We start from the raw sequence: 25,696 nt of genomic DNA, 5'->3' as shown, positions 1-25,696 counted from the left end.
ATTTTTTTAAAAAGCTATATAATTAAATAGATGAGTTATATAGAGGTGCCATATTTATGGTACACATAAGATTTGGCTAACTATATGGCAAAAAAAGCAAATATCAAAATAAAGAAATATATCTTTTTATTCATTATTCAATAAATTGTTCACTTAGTAAAAGTTAATTGGTTTAGTTTTCAGGAAACCCCATAGGTGGTGCTCTTACCCCATTATACTTTGGAATGTTACATGCATTTCTATGTGCTAGCACTGAAATACACACTGTTTGTGTTTGATACTCATGTTACTGACAAGAATCAGACTCCGTGAATAGCAAGAAAAATGATTTTTAAAAGTTTACTATTTTCCTTGAATATCCTATTAACATGAACAAAAAACCACAGAGTAAGAGACGAAAAACACATCTAAAGATTTTAAATGAAACGTTATTCTTGACAAGTACTTCATTACTGACAAAATACATATCTTAACTAAAAGTAGTTTATTTCAAGTAAAACACACACAATTAGAAAATCCATCTGGTTTTGCATGTTTGCAACCTGACATATAAAACTTTGCTATATGACACATTTTAAGAAACTTTTGAATTTGCTTACATATATAATATCACGGCAAGTGAAACACTGTTAGAACCCCAAAATATGCACCAAAACACCTGTTCATCAAATTTGTGAAACTGAACTTTCTAAAACTCTACATTCATTACAAGACATGCATAACTCATTTATTAAGAAAAGGTTGTCCCCAAAACAGGCAATAGCTGTAGATCTGTTAAGAAACTGTCTTACAACCTCTTCCCATTCTCAATACGTTTCCCCCTGTACAAAACTCCCCAACCACCCATAATTAACTTCTCCCAGCCATTTGCTAAAGAAATTAAATTGTAACAGTAAGTCATTTGTGCAAATGATGGCACCAAAAACAATTTTCACTTGTTATGCAAGTTTTTTAAAAAACATAGACATGAAAATTCTGTTCGTTTAGTATTATCAGTAAGAAAGTTGCAGTATTTATTAGCTATATAACTGACAAATTCCACAGACCGGTATTAGCATAAGGCCTTGAAACATGGCAAAAGATTGTTTCAATGCCTTAAAAGCATGTACATTGAAGCATATTATGACTACTGGGCATGAGTAGGGCCCTACCAAATTCATGGCCATGGAAAACATGTCACGGACCACGAAATCTGGCCTCCTCCCATGAAATCTGGTCTTTTATGTGCTTTTCCCTATACAATACAGATTTCAAGGGGGGGTGGGGGGATCAGCGATTCTCAAATTGAGGGTCCTCACCGAAAAGTGAGTTGCAAGGGGGGGGAATGTCACAAGGGGGTCACGGTATTGCCACCCTTACTTCTGTGCTGTCTTCAGAGCTGGGTGACCGGAGAGCAGCAGCCATTGGCTGGGCGCCCAGCTCTGAAGGCAGTACCCTGCTAGGAGCAATGCAGAAGTAAGGATGACAATACCATACCATACCATGCCACCCTTACTTCTGTGCTGCTCCCTTCAGAGCTGGGCGGTCGGAGAGTGGCGGCTCCCAGCCAGCAGCTGCTGCTTTCCAACTGCCCAGCCCTTAAGGCAGTGCTGTCGCCAGCAGCAGTGCAAAAGTAGGGGTAGCAGTACCATAAACCTCCCCCCTTCAAAAACCTTGTGAGCCCCCCCCCCAACTCCTGTTTGGATCATGACCCCTACAATTACAACACCATGAAATTTCAGATTGAAATAGCTGAAATCATGAAATTTATGATTTTTAAAATCCTGTCACCGTGAAATTGACTAAAATGGACTGTGAATTTGTTAGGGCCCTAAGCACATCAGAGGCACCACAACCTACTGCGTGTGATTATTGTTCTTAAAGAGAAACAGAATGGGAGATCCTGTAACATACATGGTTACCTGCTAGGGTTTTTATTGCTTCCACTAAAAAGAAAGATTTTTAAAGCATTTTTATGCTTTAAATGCTGGATTCTACAATATATATATATTCTTAGAGTGAACTCCGCATCTTTATCCATTTGAAATGATGCTTACATTTCAACTATAAGTGCCTTTCTCTAACTATCAGCCTGTTAAAAACAAAATCAATTAGAATGAAATTTTCTGAGTAGCTCAGAGTAGGCATGGCACTTAAATCCAAGAAGTCTTAAAAGTAGGGCTGTCAAAGTGATTAAAAAAATTAATCACAATTAATCGCGCTGTTAAATAATAACAGAATACCGTTTATTTAAATATTTTGGATGTTTTCTATATTTTCAAATATATTGATTTCAATTACAACACAGAATACAAAGTGTACAGTGCTCACTTTATATTTATTTTTGATTACAAGTATTTGCACTGTAAAAAAACAAAAAATAATATTTTCAATTCACCTAATACAAGTACCGTAGTGCAATGTCTTTATCATGAAAGTTGAACTTACAAATGTAGAATTATATAAAAAAAACTGCATTCAAAAATATAAAACAGTGTAAAACTTTAAAGCCTACAAGTCCAATCAGTCCTACTTCTTTTTCAACCAATCGCTCAGACAAACAAGTTTATTTACATTTGCTGATAATGCCATCAGCTTCTTGTTTACAATGCTGTCAGCTTCCTGTTTACAATGTCTCCTGAAAGCGAGAACTGGCGTTCTAATGGAACTGTTGTAGCCAGCATCACAAGATATTTACGTGCCAAATGCACTAAAGATTCATATGTCCCTTCATGCTTCAACCACCATTCCAGGGGACCTGTGTCCATGCTGGTGACGGGTTCTGCTAGATAACAATCCAAAGCAGTGTGGACCAACGCATGTTCATTTTCATTATCTGAATCAGATGGCACCAGCAGAAGGTTGATTTTCTTTTTTGGTGGTTCGGGTTCTGTAGTTTCTGCATTGGAGTGTCTCTCTTTTAACACTTCTGAAAGCATGCTCCACACCTCGTCCCCCACAGATTTTGGAAGGCACTTCAGATTCTTAAACATTGGGTTGAGTGCTGCAGCTATCTTTAGAAATCTCACATTTGTACCTTCTTTTCTTTTTGTCAAATCTGAAGTGACAGTGTTCTTAAAATGAACAACATGTACTGGGTGATTATCTGAGACTGCTATAACAGGAAATATATGACAGACTGCAGGTAAAACAGAGCAGGAGACATACATTTCTCCCCCAAGGAGTTCAGTCACAAATGTAATTAACACATTATTTTTTTAACAAGCATCATCAGCATGGAAGCATGTCCTCTGGAATGATGGCTGAAGCATGAAGAGGCATATGAATCTTTAGTGCATCTGGCAGGTAAATACCTTGCAATGTCAGCTACAAAAACGACGTTCAAATGCCTATTCTCACTTTCTGGTGACACTGTAAATAAGAGTGCAGCATAATCTCCTGCAAATGTAAACAAACATGTTTGTCTTGGCAATTGGCTGACAAAGAAGTAGGACTGAGTGGGCTTGTAGGCTCTGAAGTTTTACATTATTTTGTTTTTGAATGCAGTTATTTAACAAAAAAAAATCTACATTTGTAAATTGCACTTTCACGACAGAGATTGCACTACAGTACTTGTATGAATTGAAAAATACTCTCTCTTTTGTTTATCATTTTTACAGTGCAAATATTTGTAATAAAAATAATATACACTTTGAATTCAATTACAACACAGAATACAATATATATGAAAAAGTAAACAAAACATGCAAAATATTTAATCTATTTCAATTGGTATTCCATTGTTTAACAGTGCGATTAAAACTGCCATTAATTGTGATTAATTTTTTTGATTAATCGGCAGCCCTACTTAAAAGTCACCACAACCTATTCTTCATTTGAAAATAATTCTATATTTTACCAGCACAGTTAAAAAAACAAACAAAAAAACCCAAATTCTAGCAGTTATTTCTGCATATCACTGAGGGAATTTTCCTCCTGAAATGAGGAAGATTGCTTTTTGCCACAGGTAGAAAACTTTAACACTCTATCATAACCTATCACTCACATCACTCAGCCGACTACAAGACAGAAGCCTAACAATGTTGATACCAAACAGCTCTGTCTTAAAACATGTATAAATCTCTTCCTCCGGATCACTACAAACCTCACTATACTTACCATCCCACAGGTCTTTAACTTATCAGATATACACTCAAGTTTGTGTTCTTGTGACATGCCAGACCATTCATTGCTTGGCTTCTTAGCTTTAAGAAAAGTGTATTTCACTGAGGCTTGTTCTTGTTTGTCTTTCATGGGATGCAAGTAGGAATGCATAAATTTGACAGAGCTCACACACATCTGGTTTTTCTTGTCAATTTGCATTTGTACATGTGAGAGTAGATTTCTCTAGGAGTCACTCTCGGCACAGAATATTCAACTCAAATGAACTTCGGGATTTGATGTGCTGGAAGCAGATGGTAACTGCAGGTTAGCCGAAAACGTTTTTGAAATTCTATCCATTTTTGTTTTATACCAGATACTTTATGAGTTTTAATAATATAACACTTTATGTTAACAGGGTGGTTTTGGGAGCATGAGAGTGACAGACTGATGATGCTCTGGCACTAACCAGCTCAAACAACAGAGTAGCTGAATAAAAAGAGAAGTCAATCAGAAAATACTCCAGGACATACCTAAGCTTTGTGAAGGGGGAATGCAATTTGGTTACAATGGAAGGTGCAAAGGAAAACTGTAAAGACTGGTAGGAATTAGTGAGTGTTGCAGATTAGCTGATTTTATCACAAGTTTCTCTGAATGGCAAGGCTAGGTAAATGAGTTAGAAGAGTTCTAACCTAGAAAGTCTGCTGTACTGAGTGGCCTTAGTACATGATATCTGGTTCAGCAGTTCAGGTAGACTGCTGAAGAGGTGTACCCTGAATTTTATATGATAGCTACCTGAAGGAACAAACGAAAGCATTTACGGGACAGGCTGACACACTGCATAATATTAGAATAGTGGTGAATGGAAGTTCCATTTCCAAAGGAAGAATTAGGTAGATGTGCAATAAAAAGCAAGAATGTCCTGCCCAAACAGTGAAGCCAACTGGGTTATAATTAAGGTTAAGATTTTGTCATGGTTATTTTTAGTAAAATCACAGACCGATCACAAGCAACAAACAAAAATTCACTAGTGACTTCACTAAAAATAACCAGAGGGTAGGGTTGGGGGGAATGACAGCTGAGCCTCATGGGGGGGAGCCCCACCACCATGGGGGGAGGGTGGGAGCCCTGGCTGCAACTATGGTGGGGGGGGGGCCTGCTCCAGTGCCCCACTTCAGCCCCAGCTGCAAAGCAGGGGTGCATAATCAAAGCTACGGGGGGGGGGGGCAGGGGGGAGGACCTCCATAGCCACACGGGAGAGCACACAGTGCTGGCTCCAGCCCCGGCTTCAGCCACTGACCTCCGTGAGTAAATTGTATCCTTAGTTATAATTAATTGGGAAAATAGTGATGGAGGAAGTTGCCAATACATCCTTGCCAACTCTCAGTTTTACTGTGATTTATATTTTTAGCCTTTATTTAAAATATCCTGTATTTCCCATTGTCTTCCATACTCTCCCTGTTAAAATGGCTGCTGTCCTATTGTTTTCAGTTAAATTGATGTCAAGCAGCCCCTACTGAATAGGGTTCTATCCAGTGTGATCATGGGGAGAGCAAGCATTGAGACTATGGGTGCAATGGAATGTACAGGCAGAACACTGCACTGAAGGATAAGTAAAAATAGGATTTAAAAGAAGAGTGATAGTGGTGGACAGGGAGACAGGAATATGATAAGGAAGGGAGACAAACAAAAAGAACAGCAGCTTCCTCATTCCCAAGGTTTGAATAAGTTAAACACATTCCCCCCTTAAGTTTTTGCATTTGTGCATTTAAAGGTTACATTTTTTGCCTGAACTGATTAAACAAAGTTGGAGGAAAGAGGGAAATCTCCCTACAGCTTAATAAAATCAAAAGAATCCAAACCAAAAGACAAGTAGTGGTGCAACCAGTGAAGGCACAACCCATATAGGATTAGACCTTTGGAGAGAAAAGCAGCTGTGGGAACGGGCTAAGTTGAGTCAGTGGTCCTGGGATCTACTAAGAGAAGGGAATAAAGGGCTCCCTCCCCCCACAAGAATAGAGACATCCTGAAAATCATGAGGGAAATTTTGTAAGATGCAAAAGGCCAATACTAGTCAATTCCTGGGGAGGGGAAAAGAGGAAGAAAGTTGGGTGCCTAACTCCCAACTGACTTCTTTGAAAATCTCCTCCCATATTGTTTATAGGAACAGGATAAAGAAAAGGAGGACTTGTGGCACCTTAGAGACTAACCAATTTATTAGAGCATAAGCTTTCGTGAGCTACAGCTCACTTCCTCAGATGCATCTGAGGAAGTGAGCTGTAGCTCACGAAAGCTTATGCTCTAATAAATTGGTTAGTCTCTAAGGTGCCACAAGTCCTCCTTTTCTTTTTGCGAATACAGACTAACACGGCTGCTACTCAGGAACAGGATAGAATCTCTATATTCTGGTTGCTTGGTTAGTAGCTTAAGAAGAGAAAGAACCTGGCTATCATAGTTGAGGCCCACATATGGAATAGCAAGACACAGAGAATGAAGCAAGTATTCCTGTCAAGAACTGAGAGACTCTGACCCTTGTAGTTGTTTGATATCTCTGAGTGGTTAATCGCTCCTTGGTGGAGGGATGGAGATAAATTGAGCTAAGCAGGGACACTTGGTATAAAAAGTCACTTGCTGGGCCAACTCAAGAGCCATAAACAGAGGCAGCTAACTGGAGTTTTGGAAGGAACTGAGAAGAGGTTGTGACAGTCTTTTCTTTCAGATACAGTGCTCCTGAGATTTCAAGATGGCCTGAGACTGAACAGTGGTGGTGACCTGCAACATCCATGGCATGTTCTCATTCCCCTGAAACAGGATCAGAAGGTTCACCCCACCCCAAGTTCAAGGAAGAAAGGAGCTGGCCACCAAGGAGTTGGAGAGACAGGAAGTCAGTTGAGGCCTGGCAGTTCATAACCATCCGAGGCAAGAGGTCATGTGAGCATTCTACATGACTGCAGACTGATGAGGATGGGCAGGCTGTGCCCACCAGAGAGAAGAAGACCAGGAGGAATTCCATATAGCTAGAAGTTTCCAATCGATACCAGGCCCTCAGTGTGGAAACTGTGGAAGATACCTCTCAAGATGCAGCCAGTCCAAGGGGATGGAGAAATGTACATCCACACCTGTGGATGGAAGCTCAGCCCAATCTGTAAGAAAAAAAATCAAGTTTCCCACAAAAAGTTCTCCAACTGTTCAACAAAGACAGAAAATCCTTGTTGAGGATTCAATACTCAGAAGAATTGAAAGAACACTTTGCAAGGGAATTGGACAACAGGACAGTGTGCTGCTGCCTTCCCAGAGCCAAGACATAAAATATCACTCTAATATTGGACAGGCTTGTGAAGTTGTTGGGCAAGGATCCAATGGTGATGGTTCACATCAACACTAAAGACAATGTGTTGTGGGATAGCTCATAGATAACAGATTACTTCAGGAAACTTGGAAGTGTGCTGAAGAAGAAGAATATCCAGGTGATAGTCTCCAAGATCCTTCCTGTCCCATGAGCAAAGGAAGACGGAGCAGAAGATGCTGGAAGTAAACCACTGGCTAGGTAAGTGGTGTAGGGTAGATGGTTTTGTAGAATATTGGTCCCCTTTCTATGGGGAGAGAGAGTAGCATTGTGTGGATAGGTTCCCTACAACTGGAGTGAAGATTATCTCCTTGGGAAGAGGCTGGCTAAAGTAATCAAGACAGTGTTAACAAAAGGGGAGGGTAGAAAAGGAAGATGAGAGCTCTGAAAATAGAGCACTGAACAAAAAATTGATCAAGAAAGGACATGAAAAGAAGAAATTCATGAACTGCCTTAAGCACAAATGCAAGGAACATGAATAACAAACAAGATGAATTCAAATTGCTCATTTATGAACACAAATTAGAGATCTTGTTGCTATCACTGAAACCTGGTGGGATGAGTCACATGATTAGAACATTAATCGATGATTATAACCTATTTAGGAAGGATTAAATGGGAAAAAAAGAGAGGGGAAGTATCTCTCTCTGTCACAAATTGCATTACCTGTTTCCGAATTATTGATTACTCAGAACAAAATTATCTCAAATGTTTATAGATCAATGTCATAACAGACAAAGCACAAGATAGGATATTACCTGGTGTTTGTCACAGCTCAAATCAAACTAGCGAACAGATGACTGGCTCTTTATACACCTATCTATAACATGTATGAAAAAAAGCTGTGAGATCATGGGGAACTTCAATCTGAGTGACATATTGTGGTGGTCTCATACTTCCATTACTAAAACACCCTTAGGAAATTATTTAAAACATTTAGAACATCTAACTCAAAACGTGTTGCATCCAACACACAGGAATTCTATAGTAGACCTTGTCTTGACATCTAAAGAGGAACCGATCACAGAACTGAAAGTTAATAGCAGCTTAGGCACAAGTGATCATGACTTGAACACATTTATAATGTGCAAACAGAATAAAGTCCAGACAGTAATAAAATATATACTTGGTGTTTTAAAAGGGCCAATTTCACAAAACTGAAAACAACTATCAGCCAGATCAGCTGAGAGGAAGAATTTAATCAGAAAATGTGAATGATAATTGGGAATAGTTCAATAACACTTTACTGGATGCCAAAAAAAACCCCAAAATCAAGGGAAAAGGCTATATTCATTAAAAAAACTGGCCTGGTTAAAGGGGAAGTGAAGGCAGCTATATATTATTTTAAAAAAAAATTAAAACAAATAGAAGGGTAAGCTGATAGTAAAGAACATAAATCAGAAGCTAGGAACTGTAAAAAATTGATAAAGGAAGCAAACACAAGAATAAATACATGACCAGCAGAGGAGGAGTTTATAAAAGTATACTAGAAACAAAAAGAATCCTGCCAGTGGTATTGGTCCATTACTCAATGGAAATGGCAGAATTATCAATAATAATGCAGAAAAGGATTAAGTGTTCAGTAAATATTTCTGTTCTGTATTTGGGAAAAAAAGATGTAGTCATATCATATAACATTCTTACCATCCTTCACAGATACTAGTGGAATGGAAAGTAGCAGCTACTAAAGTTAGACATTTCTAAATCAGCAGGTCCATATAACTTGCATCCAAGAGTTTTAAATGAGCCAACTGAAGAGCTCACTGGAACGTTAAAGTTGATTTTCAGTGAGTTCCAGGAAACTAGAAGAAAGCTAATGTTGCACCAATATTTAAAAAGCATAAACAGGATGACCCAAGTAATTATAGGCCTGTCAGTCTGACATAGATCCTGAGCAAGATAATGGACTGGCTGAAACAAGATTTGATTAATATAATTAATGCCAATCAATATGGGTTTATGAAAAATATATCCTGTCAAACTAACTTAGTATCTTCTTTTGCTGAGATTACACATGTGGATAATAAGGGTAATAGTGTTGATGTAACAGACTTCTAAGACATTTGCCTTGGTATTGCATGACATTTTGATTAAAAAACTAAAGATAAATTGAACATGGCAAACATTAAATGGATTAAAAGCTGGCTAACTGATAGGTCTCAAAATACAACTGTAAACAGGGAATCATCGTCAAGTGGGGTCCTGCATGGATCAGTTCTTGGCACTACATGGTTTAATATTGTTTATTAAATGACAGAAAACAAAATCATCACTAAAAAAGTTTGCAAATAACAAAAATTGGGGGAGTGGTAAATGATGAATAGAACAGGTCACTGATAAAGATAGTTTGGTAAGCTGGGTGCAAGCAAACAATACAGTACACCCTCACTATAACAAACCCCTGGGGATCTGAGCTATTTAGTCCTTATAGCCAGCGGTTCATTACAGGTAAAAAGCACTGTTGTGGAGAGGGGCAGCTGAAACCTTGAGCCCCGCAGCAAAGCTGAGAGCTCCTCAGGCCCCCCATACTCCTCCTCCTTGTGGCCCTGGAGGAGCTGTCTGCCCTCCTCCCTACCACTTGCAGCCCCACCACCGGACTGGACAGCAGGCAGGACTGGAGGTGGGATCCAGGGACCAGGTTCGCTATAGCCCAAGGTTCACTACTGCAAAGGGGGTTATAGTGAGGTTGTATGGTATGCATTTGAATAGTTAAATGTAAACATATACATCTAGAAACAAAGAATACAGGCCATATTTACATGATGGTGGGGACTATCCTGGGAAACAATGACTTTGAAAGACGAGGAGGGTATAGTGGATAATCAGCTGAATGTAAGTTCCCAGTGTGACGCTGTGGCCAAAAGGATTAATGTGATCTTGGATACATAAAGAGGGGAGTCTCAATTAGAACATAAAAATGGCCATACTAGGTCAAGAGCAATGGTCCACCTAGTCCAACATCCTGTCTTCCGACAAAAAGAAAAGGAGTACTTGTGGCACCTTAGAGACTAACAAATTTATTTGAGCATAAGCTTTCCTGAGCTACAGCTCACTTCACTGGATGCATTCCAACAGTGGCCAATGCCAGATTCATCAGAGGGAATGAACAGAACAATAATCGAGTGATCCATCCTATGTCGTCCAGTCCCAGCATCTGGCAGTCAGAGGCTTAGAGTAGGTCTACATTGCAATTAAAAACCCATGGCTGCCCATGCCAGCTGGCTCAGGCTAAAGGGCTGTTTAACCACAGTGTAGATGTTCGGGCTTGAGACCAGACTCCAGGACCCTGAGAGGTGGAAGGGTCCTAGAGCCCAGGATCCAGCCCAAGCCTGAATGTTTACACTGCAATTAAACCATCCCTTAGCCCGAATCCAACAACCCTGAGTCAGCGGGGCACAGACCAGCTACGGGTGTCTAACTGCAGTGTAGACATATCCTTAAGGATACCAGAGTATGCAGCTGTGTTCCTGACCAGCTTGGCTAATAGATGTTGATGGACATATCCTCCATGAACTTATCTAACTCTTTTTTAAACGCACTTTTACTTTTGACCTTTGACAAGTTCCATAGGTTGACTGTGCGTTGTGTGAAGTACTTCCTTTTGTTTGTTTTAAACCTGCTTCCTATTAATTTAATTGGGTGACGCTCTAGTTATTGTGTTATGTGCGGGGTAAACAACACTTCCTTATTCACTTTCTCCACACCATCCATGATTTTATAAACCTCTCATATCTCCCCTTAGTCCTCTCTTTTCCAAGATGAACAGTCCCAGTCTTTTTACCCTCTCCTCATATGGAAACTGTTCCATACCCTTAATTATTTTTTTTTTGCCCTTTTCTGTACTTTTCCCCATTTTATGTATCTTTTTTTCAGATGGGGTGACCAGAACTGCATGCAGTATTGAAGGAGTGGGTGTACCACGGCTTTATATAATGGCATTATGATACAGTCTTATTATCTATCCTTTCCCTAATGGTTCCTAACATTCTCTTAGTTTTTTTGACTGCCACTGACCATTGAGCAGATGTTTTTGGAGACCAATCCACAATGATCCTAAGATTTCTTTCTTGAGTGGTAACAGTTAATTTAGAGCCCATCGTTTTGTATATATAGTTGGGCTTATGTATTACTTTGCATTTATCAATACAGAATTTCATCTGCTATTTTGTTGCCTAGTCACCCAGTTTGGTGAGATCCCTTTGTAATCCTTTATAGTCTGCTTTGGACTTAACTATCTTGAGTAATTTTATATCACTTGCAAAACTTTGCCACCTCACTGTTCACCCCTTTTTGCAGATTATTTATGAATATATGTTGAACAGCACTGGCCCCAGTATAGATCCTTGGGGAACACAGCTATTTACCTCTCCCCACTGTGAAAACTCATTTATTCTTACCCTTTGTTTCTTGTCTTTTACCCAGTTACTGATCCATGAGACAACCTTCCCTCTTATCCCATGACTGCTTATTTTGCTTAAGAGTCTTTGGGTGGGACCTTGTCAACCACTTTATGAAAGTCCAGCTACACTACACCCCTTTTCCATGTTTGTTGACCCCGCTCAAAGAATTCTAATAGATTGGTGAAACATGCTTTCCCTTTACAAAAATCATGTTGACTCTTCCCCCAGCAAATCGTGTTCATTTGGGTGTATGAAGATTCTGTTCTTTACTAAAGATAGTAGAGAGTTTACTTTACCTCTACATTTTGCATTGATGAGACTGCTGCTAGAATACTGTGTCCAGTTCTGGTATCCACAATTCAAGAAGAATGTTGATAAAATGGAGAGGATTAAGATAAAAAAAACACTAGAATGATTTAAGAATTAGAAAACATGCCTTATAGTGGTAGACTTAAAGAGCTCAATCTATTTATTTTAACAAAGAGATTAAGGAGTGATGATTACAATCTATAAATATCTACATGGGGAACAAATGTTGGATATTGGGACCTTCAATGAAGGTTTAACAAGACTCCATGGCTGAAGCTAGACAAATTCAGACTAGAAATAAAGCTTATATTTTTAACAGGGTAATTAACCGCTGGAACAATTTACCAAGGGTTGTGGTGGATTCCCCATCACCGGCTATTTTAAAACCAAATTTAACGTTTTTCCTAAAAGATATGCTCTAGGAATGATTTTGGGGGATCCAAAAATAGGGAGGATTTCAGCCCCCCGCACTTTCTTTTTTTAAGTGTGGGGGGGGAAATCATCAGAAATTGTTGACTCAGATTTGATAAGATTGTTAAAGGGGAAAAGGAGACAGAAGAGTGTCTTTAGGATAATATTTACCAGCCACTAGAACAGGCTGAAGAAACTTAAGCTGAAATGCTGAAGGAGACAGCTAAAACGCTAGCCACCATCTGCATTGCAAAACTGACAATGTTCATAAACATTGTTTATGAACAAGGCACACAGAGTGATTTTTTTTAAAAAAACTTTTTTTAAAACCACCAATACAGAGAGGTGTTATAACTGTACAAGTTGAGATTATTTATTTGGGTTTTGAAAAACCAATTCAGTAAATTCAATTTCACAATAAAGATGGGTCTGTAAAGGGTCACCATTATCAGCTTGCAATCTAGACAATTTAAATTGTAGGGCATTTTGTAAGGACTGGTCCTACTTTGAGCAGGGGTTGGACTAGATGACCTCCTGAGGTCCCTTCCAACCCTGATATTCTATGATAATACCCCTTGCCTATTTGTGTGCTTCTATAATCACATTTATCATTTTAAAAATATATTTCTCTCACATGTTGCCATGTGAATGACTCATACAAACAAAGGGGTAAGGGTGGGAACTTGAGTCATCACTCAGGGAATAAGATAGCAATATTAACTATATTGAACAAAATACATTTTCAAATGCAGCATATGAACAAGTTGAAATATTGAAAAAAATACTCCCGTCTTTTTCATTAAGTACTTCTTTACCGAAAGTGTTATTTACTGAAGAAATGCCCCCTTCAAGAATTCCAAGCCGGCATTTCTCTCCCCCACCTGGATATTTTTGAATGTCCAAACACTGGTTATACTAATGGCAGCTGACACGCAAAAAACTGCTCATACAAGAACACAGACAATATGATTCTGTCTTTTAACGCTATGCTGAAAAAGCTATGCTCATTTATATTAAGGAGCAAGTGCTAGTCTGACATACATAACCTGTTATCAACAAAAACACCAGGGATCATGCTATTTTATGCTATTAAAGCATTGTTTAGTAATGTAGTTTTAGAATAGCAGCATCAGAAGTCTACAGACAAATCAAGACACCCATTTCATTCTAAACCCCTCTTCAATCACAACTTTCTGGAAAAAAAAGTTTCATGCCTGTCTTTTTCAATGTCAAATTTAAAGTTGAATTTGAAAAGATCAAAGGGCAAAAGCTTTTGGCCACCAGTTACAAATGTTTTTAAACAAGTTTTCTGGCTTTAAGGAAGTTGTTTTGTCTTTTTAAAATGTCCTAATAAAATTACTTTGTTTTGACTCAATGTAATCCTCAGTGAGGAATGATAAATTTTGGGGGGAGGGAGGGAAAGCTTTGAAAAGACAATTGTAGTTGTTTGAAAGGCAGGTATTGAACATCTGCAGTATGTCCTTATCCTTACTGATTTAAGTGCATACTTCATGCATCTGCAGTATAAGGCATGGACACATTTAAAAACAGGGTACAGATGGATCATTGGGTGTTTTTTTTCTCTCCAGAACTACTTATTTCACTCACCTCCACCCTTCTCCCTTTTAATCATTTTAATCATTACATTATATTGCAAAACAATCTGAGATTAATGTGCAGAAAGCAGGTCAATGGCAAGAAAACTAAAAAAAATTCTGCATTGAAAAATTTCCACCATGCACATTTAGGAGAAAGAAGGTAATAGGTAAATTAAACTATTTATTTATTGTTTCCAGCTGGGAATATATATATTTAGAAACTGACATTTACAAAAATTAAGAACCATATTGCTGTCTTACTCCTCAGGATCTGGCAGCCCCCTAGGGTATGTCTATGCTGCAATTAAACATCCATGGCTGGCCCAGGCCAGCTGACTTAGGCTGTCGAATTGTGGGGTAGATGTTTGGACCCATCACACAGCCCAAGCTCTGAGACCCTCCCATCTCACAGAGTCCTATAGCCCATGCTCCAGCCCAAGCCCAAAACATCAAAACCACAATTAGCCCCTCAGCCCAAGCCCAAGTCAGCTGGCACAAGCTAGCCAAGGGTTTTTAATTGCTGTGTAGACATACCCTTACAGTCTGCCCTAACACCACAGGGAGAAGTTGTGTTATTCCCTTTTCCTAGCACAGCACAGGTCACCCTCTGCATTGGCTCAGCTGTGCTGGTCAGATTGTTAGGGGACTGACCCAAGACTCCACCACTTTCTACCCATCCACACATGAAAAGGGGTAGCAGCAGATGCTTTCTCCCCCTGAATTGTGACACATGATGCAGGTTGTCACAAGGAGAAAAGGGATGAGGTCCAGGAGAAGAAATCCAGTAAGTTAACAAAAAATTGTGGCACGCTATTTTACATTTTTTGTGAGGCTGGGTCCACCCCATTTTTAACAATGACCATACATAAGACCTGTAAACATCTGTGCTATTTATTATTTATACATGCCTGGCACTTTACTACTTTGCACACCAAATCTGAGGAAATGATGATGATGCAGAAGCAGTAGGACAGCAAAGGTCTACTGTAATCTGAATTTGACAAGTCATCACCTGACAAGCAATGGAAATAAAATAAAATAAGTAGTATGATGGAGAGGGCCAACTAATCAGAAACTTACCTAAAGTTTCTAAAAGTATCTTCATATAAAATGAGAAGCTTAATCACGACACTATATCGCAATAAAAACAAAAACAAAAAAACCACACACACCAAGGATAGGATTTTCAAATTTTGTAAATCTCTTTCACTGAGCAAAAGCGAGAGCTGAATTTACATCCTGGCCTCCTTCTCAAAAGACAACTTGGAAAAGGCACTGGTTCCCAGGAACTAATGGGAGTTTCCCCATGAGATTATAGGAGCTGGCTCTCTTCACCCTCAATTTTAATAGGCTCTGAGAATGCCTTTTGAAGTCTCCCATAATACCCCACACTAAGCAAGAAAGGTTTAATCCCGCACTACGATCAGAGGAAGTCCCATCCCTCAGATCCTGCTGGGCATGCTCCAACTGCTGTGTTAGTATAAAGGAGAGCAGCTCAGCTCAGCCTGGGCTGGCCACCGATGAGGAAGCACACTTGGTAGAGGCTCCAGACCAGGAGCAGCTACAGCCCCTGACAGCAGGAACTAAAGATCTCGGGGACCAGACCGGAGACCTGCTACCTATAGTCAACCAGCAGCAGTTCAACTTTCAGGGAGCTACCTGGTTTTAGGAAACCCGGAGACCCGAACAACAGCTTCTAGAACCACGGTAGGAAGTGGCCCAGGGAGGCGGAGCGAATGGTATCTTCCACCTGTAAAAAGTCAGTTGTGTTGTGGTCAGAAATCCACTGACTGGGTGATGAATGTTCTCGCCACAGACAGTTGGCGGCAGCCCTTGACTCTGGTCACTACGCTGTGCAACCCTGCATCCGAGGGCTGCTATACTGACTCTGGCAACTAGGCCACGTAGCCCTGAACCCAAGGGCAGCCACCTTGACTCTGTCCATTGAGCTGCACTGTTTTGAGTCCCAGGACAGTCTGGTAGACTTGTAACCATGGTGCCAGCACAACCCCACTCCACCTCAAAGGGGGACGGGGTGTGCGTACACCGCAACACCACTGCTTTGGGCAGATGTACCAGAAAGTGTGGGATAGATACCAAGAAGGCATTGTAATGGAAACCGTGCAGTACAGTAAAAAGATGGTTGCAAAGTAAAACTGCATCCCAAACAGCCAATTTGCACTCCTGGTCCTTACATGGGTGCTATCTCATCTGTATGTTTACCAGTAGCTTAATTCTCTAAAGTACAGATATCCTAAATATATGTATGAGCCGTGAAAAAATCTGCCCACAGCCCACCTGACAGCGTTTCAATCTACTAGCCTTTTATCTCTGGAGACAGAAGTTACAAATGAAGATTACTTGAGTGTCACCTAGTCCCTTCGTGGACATTTGTCCACACCACAAACACACAATTCAGCACAAATGGAAGTTACTCCTCAGAAAAGACCCAAGAGCTACAATAATTAGAAGGCTGCAGGCAGGACTATATATTGGCAAAGGAGTGGAGCAACCCTTTAGCACTACTTGTCCACACTCTGGCCTGTATTATACCAGCATCTATCAGTTCCTCAATTTCATGAGCTGCAATTTTTTTTTATTATTATTATTTATTATTAAAGAAACTGTGCAGTCAAGTGAATAGTAGTTTCAGGTACTGTGTCAATCTAATCAACAAAAATGTATAACTTCTGGATATGTTATTCTTTGATAGCAAGAGTGTCCAAAATTACATTTCAATAAATTTCATTTCACAAAACTTTGCTGTGGAAAGAAAATATCAATTCAACTTAAACCAACTTTTCTCTTAGTTCAATGTTTGTATGGAAAAATAATTAAGCAGTCCACTTAGAAAAGCATAATCTGTTCATGAGCATGCAGGTATCAATTTTATCTTATGAGACTTTTTCCATGTTCCAGTTGCTTCATTCCTTATTACATGCTGCAAAAGGCAGTAATAATTTTTATAGCCAAATATCTCTTCTTAAGATACCAGGTGGCTTTCAATATTTACCATTTAAGTCATGCATGAAATTTAAACATTACAAAAAATGACTTACCAGTTGACACTCCTGAAATATGCACATTTTCAGAATGTTCTGCAAGAGCACCATTTCCTAAAATTAAACATAATGAATAAACTAATTTCCAAGATAAAATTTGTAAAAATTCTTCAGATACCCTTCTATAGAAAAGAGAACAAAACTGAGCTGCTTTGATTAATATTCAATATTTGAGATCCTAGGCCTCTTCTACAACACTACCTTTGAAAGAGATTAGAAAAACACAACTATTGTACAATTATGAGGAAAACAAAGCACTTTTATCAGTCTGTATGGAGTGGCTGAATGAACTCGAAAATTAGGGAAGGAGAACCTGGTGAGTTTTGGGGTTTTGAGAAACTTCCAGTACATTAAAAAAAAAGGGGGGATTTGGATTTCCTGCAACATTTTTACTTTATTTCAATCATTTTGTTTTTCAGGGGAAGTTAGTTTAATGAACCATTTTTTTAAACAGAGAAACAAAAAGGAAAGCAATTGCTATGCAAACAAAGACATCCATGAGAGATAACTTTGCTAATGAATGCTGCCTGCTCATCTATCCAAGAAGATAAATTTCGATCTAACCAGTGACTAGCCACCAATGTGCACTGCAAATTAAATGTGCCATGCAAAGACTGTATGGAAAAAAGTGTATTAAAAACTGAGGGCCAAAAAAAAAGGATATTTTTTATTGTCAGCCACTGCTCTGCTACACTATGTTACAAATTTAAGTTCATGTTTCTCTGATGGAATTTGTTCCTCTCCATGTTGGGTTTTTTGCATTTGTTCATTTCATCCCATTTTATGTAATATTTATTTTTTTTAATTTCTACTCCTCTGTTTCTTTGTGCATTTCTCCCTGTGGCACATCAACTTTCACTATCCCTTTCTTTCCACTGCAATTTTTGTTAACCTTTACCACTGTTTTTGGAGTCTCCTAATAAGGATACCTCTGCAGCAGCCCATTTACCATATGTGAAGTTGCAGATCACACAAGACAGCTGTTTTCATAAATGGTTTGCATTGATCAGATAAAGGAACCTATAGCTAGAAACAGACCAGTAAGACAGTTTTGCAGCCACAAACAGGACTCAACCCCAAAAAGATCTGTCTGAGTTCTTAATTCAGAACCTATGTTGGGGGGAAAGGGTAGAAGAGGAGGGGAAGAGATGGGAAGAAGAGTTCTTCCATTCGTCTACTGGAAAATATATAGAAAGTGACAGGACAAAGTATGAGGAGAAAGTATGTGTTTATGAAAATTCTAACACAAATTGGAAAGCGTATGACCAAGAACAAATCTCATAATGCTCAACAGCTGTGTTTAGTAGTTACAAAAAAATGCTTCCTGTGTGATAGCAAAGGAACAGCAAAGATGGAGCGAGACTATTCTTTCACTCACTTCCCAAGAAAAAACTGTACAATCATGGGATGAAAAAACACTGAAGAAAAAAAAGACAATTTCCAAGTTGTTTCCATTTCTCAGTATTTGAAAAGGATCCTTTTTTAAAAAAAATTTGTGAATGTTATTGAACAGGTTATTGAAATTGATTTTGATAGTTCAATAATACTTGTGATAAAAATTTTCAAGGAACACTATAGCAAAATCCAAAGATTTCTAAATTGAGTTTTGGTTTGTTGTTTAAAGAAACACCACATTCCAACAAAAAAGATTAATTTGAAAAATTTTAAAAACTTCATTAATGATGAATAGTTTCAGTCCAGCTGAACAAATAGGATTGCCAAAATTGAAAGGAATACCTATACCCATATCCAAACATTAAACCACAATTAATTCTTTATTGACCACACTACACAAAAGTTTAAAATATAGCCTTATATGACATATCAAATTTAAAGCTGTTTCCATTTTACACAGAGGAAAATCTAGATATTCACATTACAAGAAATTTTTGTGCCTCTGATTTATTTTCAAGTTTTTAATAACAGTTGGCCTTTCTGAGCCTGTACTGTAAGCAGCAGTCTTGCTTTAAAGTGATATTATTTTGTGACAGTGGTGGTATGGTGCCCTCAAGGGATCACAAACCAACTTTGTCCTGTTTTTCTACTGGTTTAACAATTATAAGAAAAACATTATTATTAAATAATTAAACCTTTTGTTTTAAATTACAGACCTTTTATCCTGTGAATTGCAGTAGGGATTATTCAACATTTTCATTAGTATTTTTAAACAGAGGTAACAAGCATTCTAAATTAAATTTGTAAATGTTATTAAATTTGGAGGCAAAGTGAACAGTGGAACAGATGAAAATGAAGGAATTTACAGAGGTTAGAAATATGTACAGAAAAACTAAAAGGTATTTGTCTGAACTGAAACAAGCCCATACATCTGGGAGAAAAATCATCCAAAACTGATATTCAGCAGACAGGAAAGACTTCAGAAGTAGTAATATCCAGAAGATCTAGACAATAAATGAGCTTGCTTTTCCAATGAGATTGAGAAAGGAAGAAAACCAAAGTAATTTTGGGCTGCATATACAGGAACATGATGTTACAGACTAAGAAGGTAATAGTTCTGATGAAACCACATCTAGAATGTGTCATATATTCTGGACACAATATCAAAAGCTATTGAAAAGCTGGAAGAAATTTAGAGAACAACAACAGAATTATAAAAAGATTAGCGGGAATGATTTAAGATTAAGAAAGTTATTTATAGCTAACTTAGACTGTCAGGAACAAACAGGAGTGGAAACATATAACCCTTAAAATAGCTGTATACACCAAGAATGGATAGGAATTGTTATGACCACACAACAGGACATAAATTGGAAGTAATGAGGTTAGATCAAGGTTTCTCAAACTATTTACCAAAGTATTTTCCAAGTTTCAAAACAAAGCTGTGATCACTTTTACTAGGTCGTCAATTTTGGCTGACCAATTAAGATTGATTTCCTGCTATTTTGAACCCCCAAAATGATTTCTTGTTTTCTAATTAGGTTTCTCTATGCATCTCAACTCAGAGAGAGAGAGAAGATATATAACACTTCCTACCAGCAGACAGAAATGGTGGTGGTGGGGGGGAGTTTGCAGGAAGCATGCAGTGTCCCTTCATAACAGCTTGGTCAAAGAACCAAAAAGCCCATATGCTCCCCACCTCTAAGTGTTGAAAGGGAACTAATATATGGAAAAAAGCCACGTAGAATAGGGAGTAGTTACTACTCAGGATATTTTCCTCACCCAATTCCAAAAGGCTTGGAACCACGTAGGAAAAAAGGTCAGGATAAGAGATGGGGGTAAAGCTGGGAGGAGTCACAGTAAATAGAATGGCTCCACCTACCAGACTGATGATATAAAACAGACAGTCTTTCGAAAGTTAATGATGCTTGATGTTTAATTCGTTAATGCTGGTAAAGCACCTCAAAATCCTTTTAAGAAAGGATATAAATGCAAGTACTTTACTTGAGAGGGAATTCTGTGTCACTGAGCACGCGCAGAATTTATGTCTCCTGGAGATTTGTTTGCTTCCCTGCAGAAAAATGACTTTCTGACAGGGAAGCAAAGGGAAGCCACAAGACTGGTCATTCGACCCTCCCCATCAATATGTTTCGGGTCCCCAGGGCAGCCAGCAGAGAGGTAAATCACCGTGGGGCAGGAGGTGGGACTGGGGAAGATCCAGCTGGTGACTCCTACCTTGCGTCGGGCTCAGCTGCTAGTCACAGCTGGGCTGGGGAGGAAGGGACTTCCTCTTCCCCTGCATGGCATCAGGGGCCGTGTCAGACCCACTCCCAGACTTTTCCCCCAGCTGCAGGATGCTCTGCGAACTCCCCATTCCTCCCTTCCCCGCTTCCTGTGCCCATCGCTCCTCAGCTGAAGGGGTAGGGATCCGTATACAAGGAGCTGCTCCCCCATCCACCCAACCCCAACCCCATGCATCCAGATCCCCTCATACCCAGGTCCTCCTGCCTAGCCTCATTCCCCTGCACCTGGACCATCTTGACGAGCTACCAGTACCCAGATCCTCACCCCACCAAGCCCCAACCAGCTGTACCTGGATCCCCACCCCACTGAGCCCCACTCCCCCAGCATCTGAACCCCCCACTCAGCCCCTCCTCACCCAGACCCCCACGAGCCCCATTACCGTTGCACCCAGAACCCACAACAATTCTGTGAATCCAGATCCCCGCTGCAACCATATCTCCCACTGAGCTGCCTGCACTCAGATTGCCCCACACAGAATCCTCTCAACCCATACCTGCATACCTCCACATTAAGCCCCTCCACACTTGGATCCTGCTTGCTGAGCCTGCCTGCCCACACAGAGGGTCAGGGCCCTGGGGTATTTCTGGGGCAGGCCAGGTCCCAGCACTGAGTGAGGGTTGGGTGCAGCCTCACCCCTAAGTCTGTTTAGTATGGGGATGGGGGAGCTGCACAGTGATCTCCCACCTCTGTGCAGCCAGAGGCCTGTGCTCCCCACTGCCATGCTGGAGCCTCCACATTTATTTGACAAATAAAATTTGCAGAATTTTAAAATATTGTGTGCAGAATTTTTATTTTTTGGTGCAGAATGCCATCAGGACTAATACTTGGACACACACTTACGAAGTACAGAGATGACGCACACTTAGGTCACCTTGGAAGCAGACAGAGTTGTGACCCAAGCCTTTAATTTCACAATTCTTAGTTCTGACCAACATCCTGTCTAACTGGTTAGTGAATGTGGCTTACTCCTGAGATGGGAAGAAAGAATGCCTCGCCCAAATAATTAGCCAATAGTGATTCTTAGAAAGTACTTAACTCTGAACATGTAGTGCTGAAATGGTCTGCTCCTCTGATTTTTGCCCAAATTAATCAGTTGTCCAAATAGAATGGACATACACTTTTCTGGGAAGAAAGAAATGCCATGGCACTAGTAAGAAGTACAGGAAGTTACAGATTATCTGAAGTGCTCTGATGTAGGCAAAGTTCAGTGCAGACTAAAAACAAGAGAAATTTCTGATGAACAAGGTGAACAATGATACAAAAATAAGCATCTTGAAGACTGATTGCATACAATTTTTCTTTGACTAACTGTGCCTTCATTTTCTATCAGAAGGTAGTCTTGCATAGACCAGTATTTCTATCCTTATCGACCTTGGGCTATCAACAGTTACAGTTTGGAATTTTAAGATTAAAAATAACTAATTGTGCCTCAGTGTTGAAGAGCGAAATGGCAAACTTCACCTTAACTGTAAGCTCCTATTATTATATTCAGTCAGATTGGACATATATATTGCATTTATGTAAATCCTATTTTAAAGTGTTGAATATTTTTCAGTGCACACAAAGTAAAACACATTCGTAATATATACATGCACTGTCTGGGAATACTTTACTGATTTAATTAATTTAATTAAATTTGGAGAAAATACGTAAACACACACACACAGACTGAAGAAATGCAAAGCCTGTTTTAAAGAGGAATTCATCTGATTGCTGAAATAAAAAAAGGTCTTTATCCAAGTGAAAAATATGAAGAATTAACCATGCTATATTTTTGCAATCAGACCCAGTAATTATTCCCTTCCTCCAAAATTTTTGCAGACATGTCTTCTCACAAGCTGAAGCCTTCCATGTCAAGATCAAGTCTGGGCCATTATTTTTAATAGCCAGATTATGAAACCTAAAATAGAGGTTTATAAATTGAAGACCTGCCATGGCAAAATTGCTATAAAAAGTGATAACTATAGCTAATTTAACAAAAGCTAAAATGTAATGTGCTAGCATTATGCCATAGCACCACATTGGATGGAAGCACTTCTGTTGAACACATAATTATCAGGGATAAGGTGTCAAAATGAACAGCTCTTAATGCTTTACTACACCATGTGCACTTCAATTTGCTGTAATTTTCAGCACAATACATTGTATGAGCCATTCTGGTTGGTTTCCTTCAGCTGCTTTCCAAAGGCTGTCTATCTTTGTAACCTGACAAACATTAACTGAGCAAGAAATGTGTGGCCATCCATTTTGCAGGTCTGCTCAGTCACAATGCAGGTACACATTCACTTGTTGGTTATCAGAAAAGTCTTACCAAAGCCAAAACACAAAATTTAACCAGACTGCATCTTGAAAAAAATAGGTTGTCTAAAAATCTAAATTTTAAAAATTCATTATTTGTTGCATATGTATTCTTATGTTACTTTATTACAGTCAACCACTTATAGAGGTGGAGCAAACAAAACACTTCTCCCACATATTTTTGCCATTATAACAAATGTTTGCAATCTTTATTTAAACTGTAACTCCTAAGCAGAGGGGATAGAAAGTGAATCTGACATAGGAGACAAACCTTAAATTAAACATGTACCTACTGATAGAGATTCACTTTGATTTAGAAGAATCGCAGTGATTTGAAAAATCTTACTTCCAAACATTTGGTAAATTAAAATAAGTTTTGTTTTGTTTTTTTAAATGATCTTCCAATGGTCTTAGTATCACTGTGCATATCTGGAAGACTGTCTTAATGTGTAAAAAATCATCATTCAATATTATACTTCAAGGTGCGTACAAACCATGGTCTTGTTGACTACACACTTGCCTACCTGAACACCGAATGAGGCAGGGGCACAATCATCAACTCTGAATACTGAAGGCCTAAATCTGCTCTCCATTACACCAATGTATGGTCAGAGTAAATGCATTTCCTTAGGCCATGTGTACACTATGAAAGTACTCCGATTTTACATAAGTCGATTTTTGGGACAGATTGCATCAAGTCGAGTGCATGCGTCCACACTAAGCACATTAATTCGGCGGTGTGCGTTCACAGTACCGTGGCAAGTCGACATTCCTAGCGGTACACTGTGGGTAGCTATCCCACAGTTCCCGCAGTCCCCGCTGCCCATTGGAATTCTGGGCTGAGCTCCCAGTGCCTGATGGGGCCAAAAATCTGTCGCAGGAGGTTATGGGTAAATGTCATCAGTTAACTCTCCCTCTCTCCGTGAAAGCAACAGCAGACAATCATTTCGCACCCTTTTCCCTGGATTGCCCAAGCAGACGCCATAGCACAGCAAGCATGGAGCCCGTTCAGCTCACCGCAGCAGTTATGACCATTGTAAACACCTCGCACATTATCTTGTGGTTTATGCAGAACCAGCACCTGAAAAACCATGAGAGGAGGCGACAGAAGCAGGGTGATGAGGACATGAACACAGATTTCTCTAAAACCGTGGTCCCCAGCAATTTGGAGATCATGGTGTTTCCACGGCATGAGCCTGCCCCAGAACACCGATTCTAGGCTCGGGAAACAAGCACAGACTGGTGGGACCGCATGGTATTGCAGGTTTGGGATGATTCCCAGTGGCTGCGAAACTTTCGCATGCATAAGGGCACTTCCATGGAACTTTGTGACTTGCTTTCCCCTGTCCTGAAGCACAAAAATACCAAGATGAGAGCAGCCCCCACAGTTCACAAGCGAGTGGCAATAGCCCTGTGGAAGCTTGCAACGCCTGACAGCTACCCATCAGTCGGAAATCAATTTGGAGTGGGCAAATCTACTGTGGCGGTTGCTGTGATGCAAGTAGCCAACACAATCACTGAGCTGCTGCTATCAAAGGTAGCGACCCTGGGAAATGTGCAGGTCATAGTGGATGGCTTTGCTGCAATGGGATTCCCTAACTGTGGTGGGGCGATAGACGGAACCCATATCCCTATCTTGGGACCGGACCACCTGGGCAGCCAGTACATAAACCGCAAGGGGTACTTTTCAGTGGTGCTGCAAACACTGGTGGATCACAAGGGACAATTCACCAACATCAGCGTGGGATGGCCGGGCAAGGTACATGACGCTCGCATCTTCAGGAACTCTGGTCTGTTTCAAAAGCTGCAGGAAGGGACTTTATTCCCAGACCAGAAAATAACTGTTGGGGATATTGAAATGCATATAGTTACCCTTGGGACCTAGCCTATCCTTTAATGCCATGGCTCATGTAGTCGTACACAGGCACCCTGGACAGTAGTAAGGAGCTGTTCAACTATAGGCTGAGCAAGTGCAGAATGGTGTGTGCATTTGGACATTTAAAGGGTCGCTGGTGCAGTTTACTGACTCGCCCACACCTCAGCGAAACCAATATTCCCATTGTTATTGCTGCTTGCTGTGTGCTCCACAATCTCTGTGAGAGTAAGGGGGAGACGTTTATGGCAGAGTGGGAGGTTGATGCAAATTGCCTAGCCACTGAATATGCGCAGCCAGACACCAGGGTGGTTAGAAGAGCACAGGAGGAAGCGCTGCGCATCAGAGAAGCTTTGAAAACCAGTTTAATGACTGGCCAGGGTATTGTGTGACACTTCTGTTTGTTTCTCCCTGATGAAAACCCACCCCCTTGGTTGCCTCTAAATTCCATATAAGCCACCCGTCCTCCCCCCTTTGATCACAGCTTGCTTGCAAAGGAAATAAAGTCACTATTGTTTAAAAAACATGTATTCTTTATTAATTGATTACAAAAATAGGGAGATAACTCACTAGGTAGCCCAGGTGGGGTGTGGGAGGAGGGTAGGAGGGAAGGAAAAGGC

At 39.9% G+C, this 25,696-nt stretch overlaps 1 protein-coding gene across 2 annotated transcripts in view; it reads right to left on the bottom strand.

Annotated features, from left to right (window-relative positions):
- LRP12 (LDL receptor related protein 12) overlaps nucleotides 1-25,696 on the bottom strand; it is a 106,807-nt gene that overhangs the window by 37,383 nt on the left and 43,728 nt on the right. Inside the window, exon 2 of one of the 2 annotated variants that reach the window (XM_073330338.1) lies at nucleotides 17,204-17,260. The exons of the other annotated variant lie outside the window; for it this stretch is intronic. Coding sequence (XP_073186439.1) covers nucleotides 17,204-17,260 — 57 coding nt within the window. The remainder of the gene's footprint in view (nucleotides 1-17,203; nucleotides 17,261-25,696) is intronic. 2 annotated transcript variants of the gene reach the window in all.

Source organism: Lepidochelys kempii, chromosome 2 (assembly GCF_965140265.1).
Source record: "Lepidochelys kempii isolate rLepKem1 chromosome 2, rLepKem1.hap2, whole genome shotgun sequence".
Taxonomy (NCBI): Eukaryota; Metazoa; Chordata; order Testudines; family Cheloniidae; genus Lepidochelys; species Lepidochelys kempii.
Note: the sequence above shows the minus strand (reverse complement) of the source record. Positions and strands in the feature narration are given on the sequence as shown.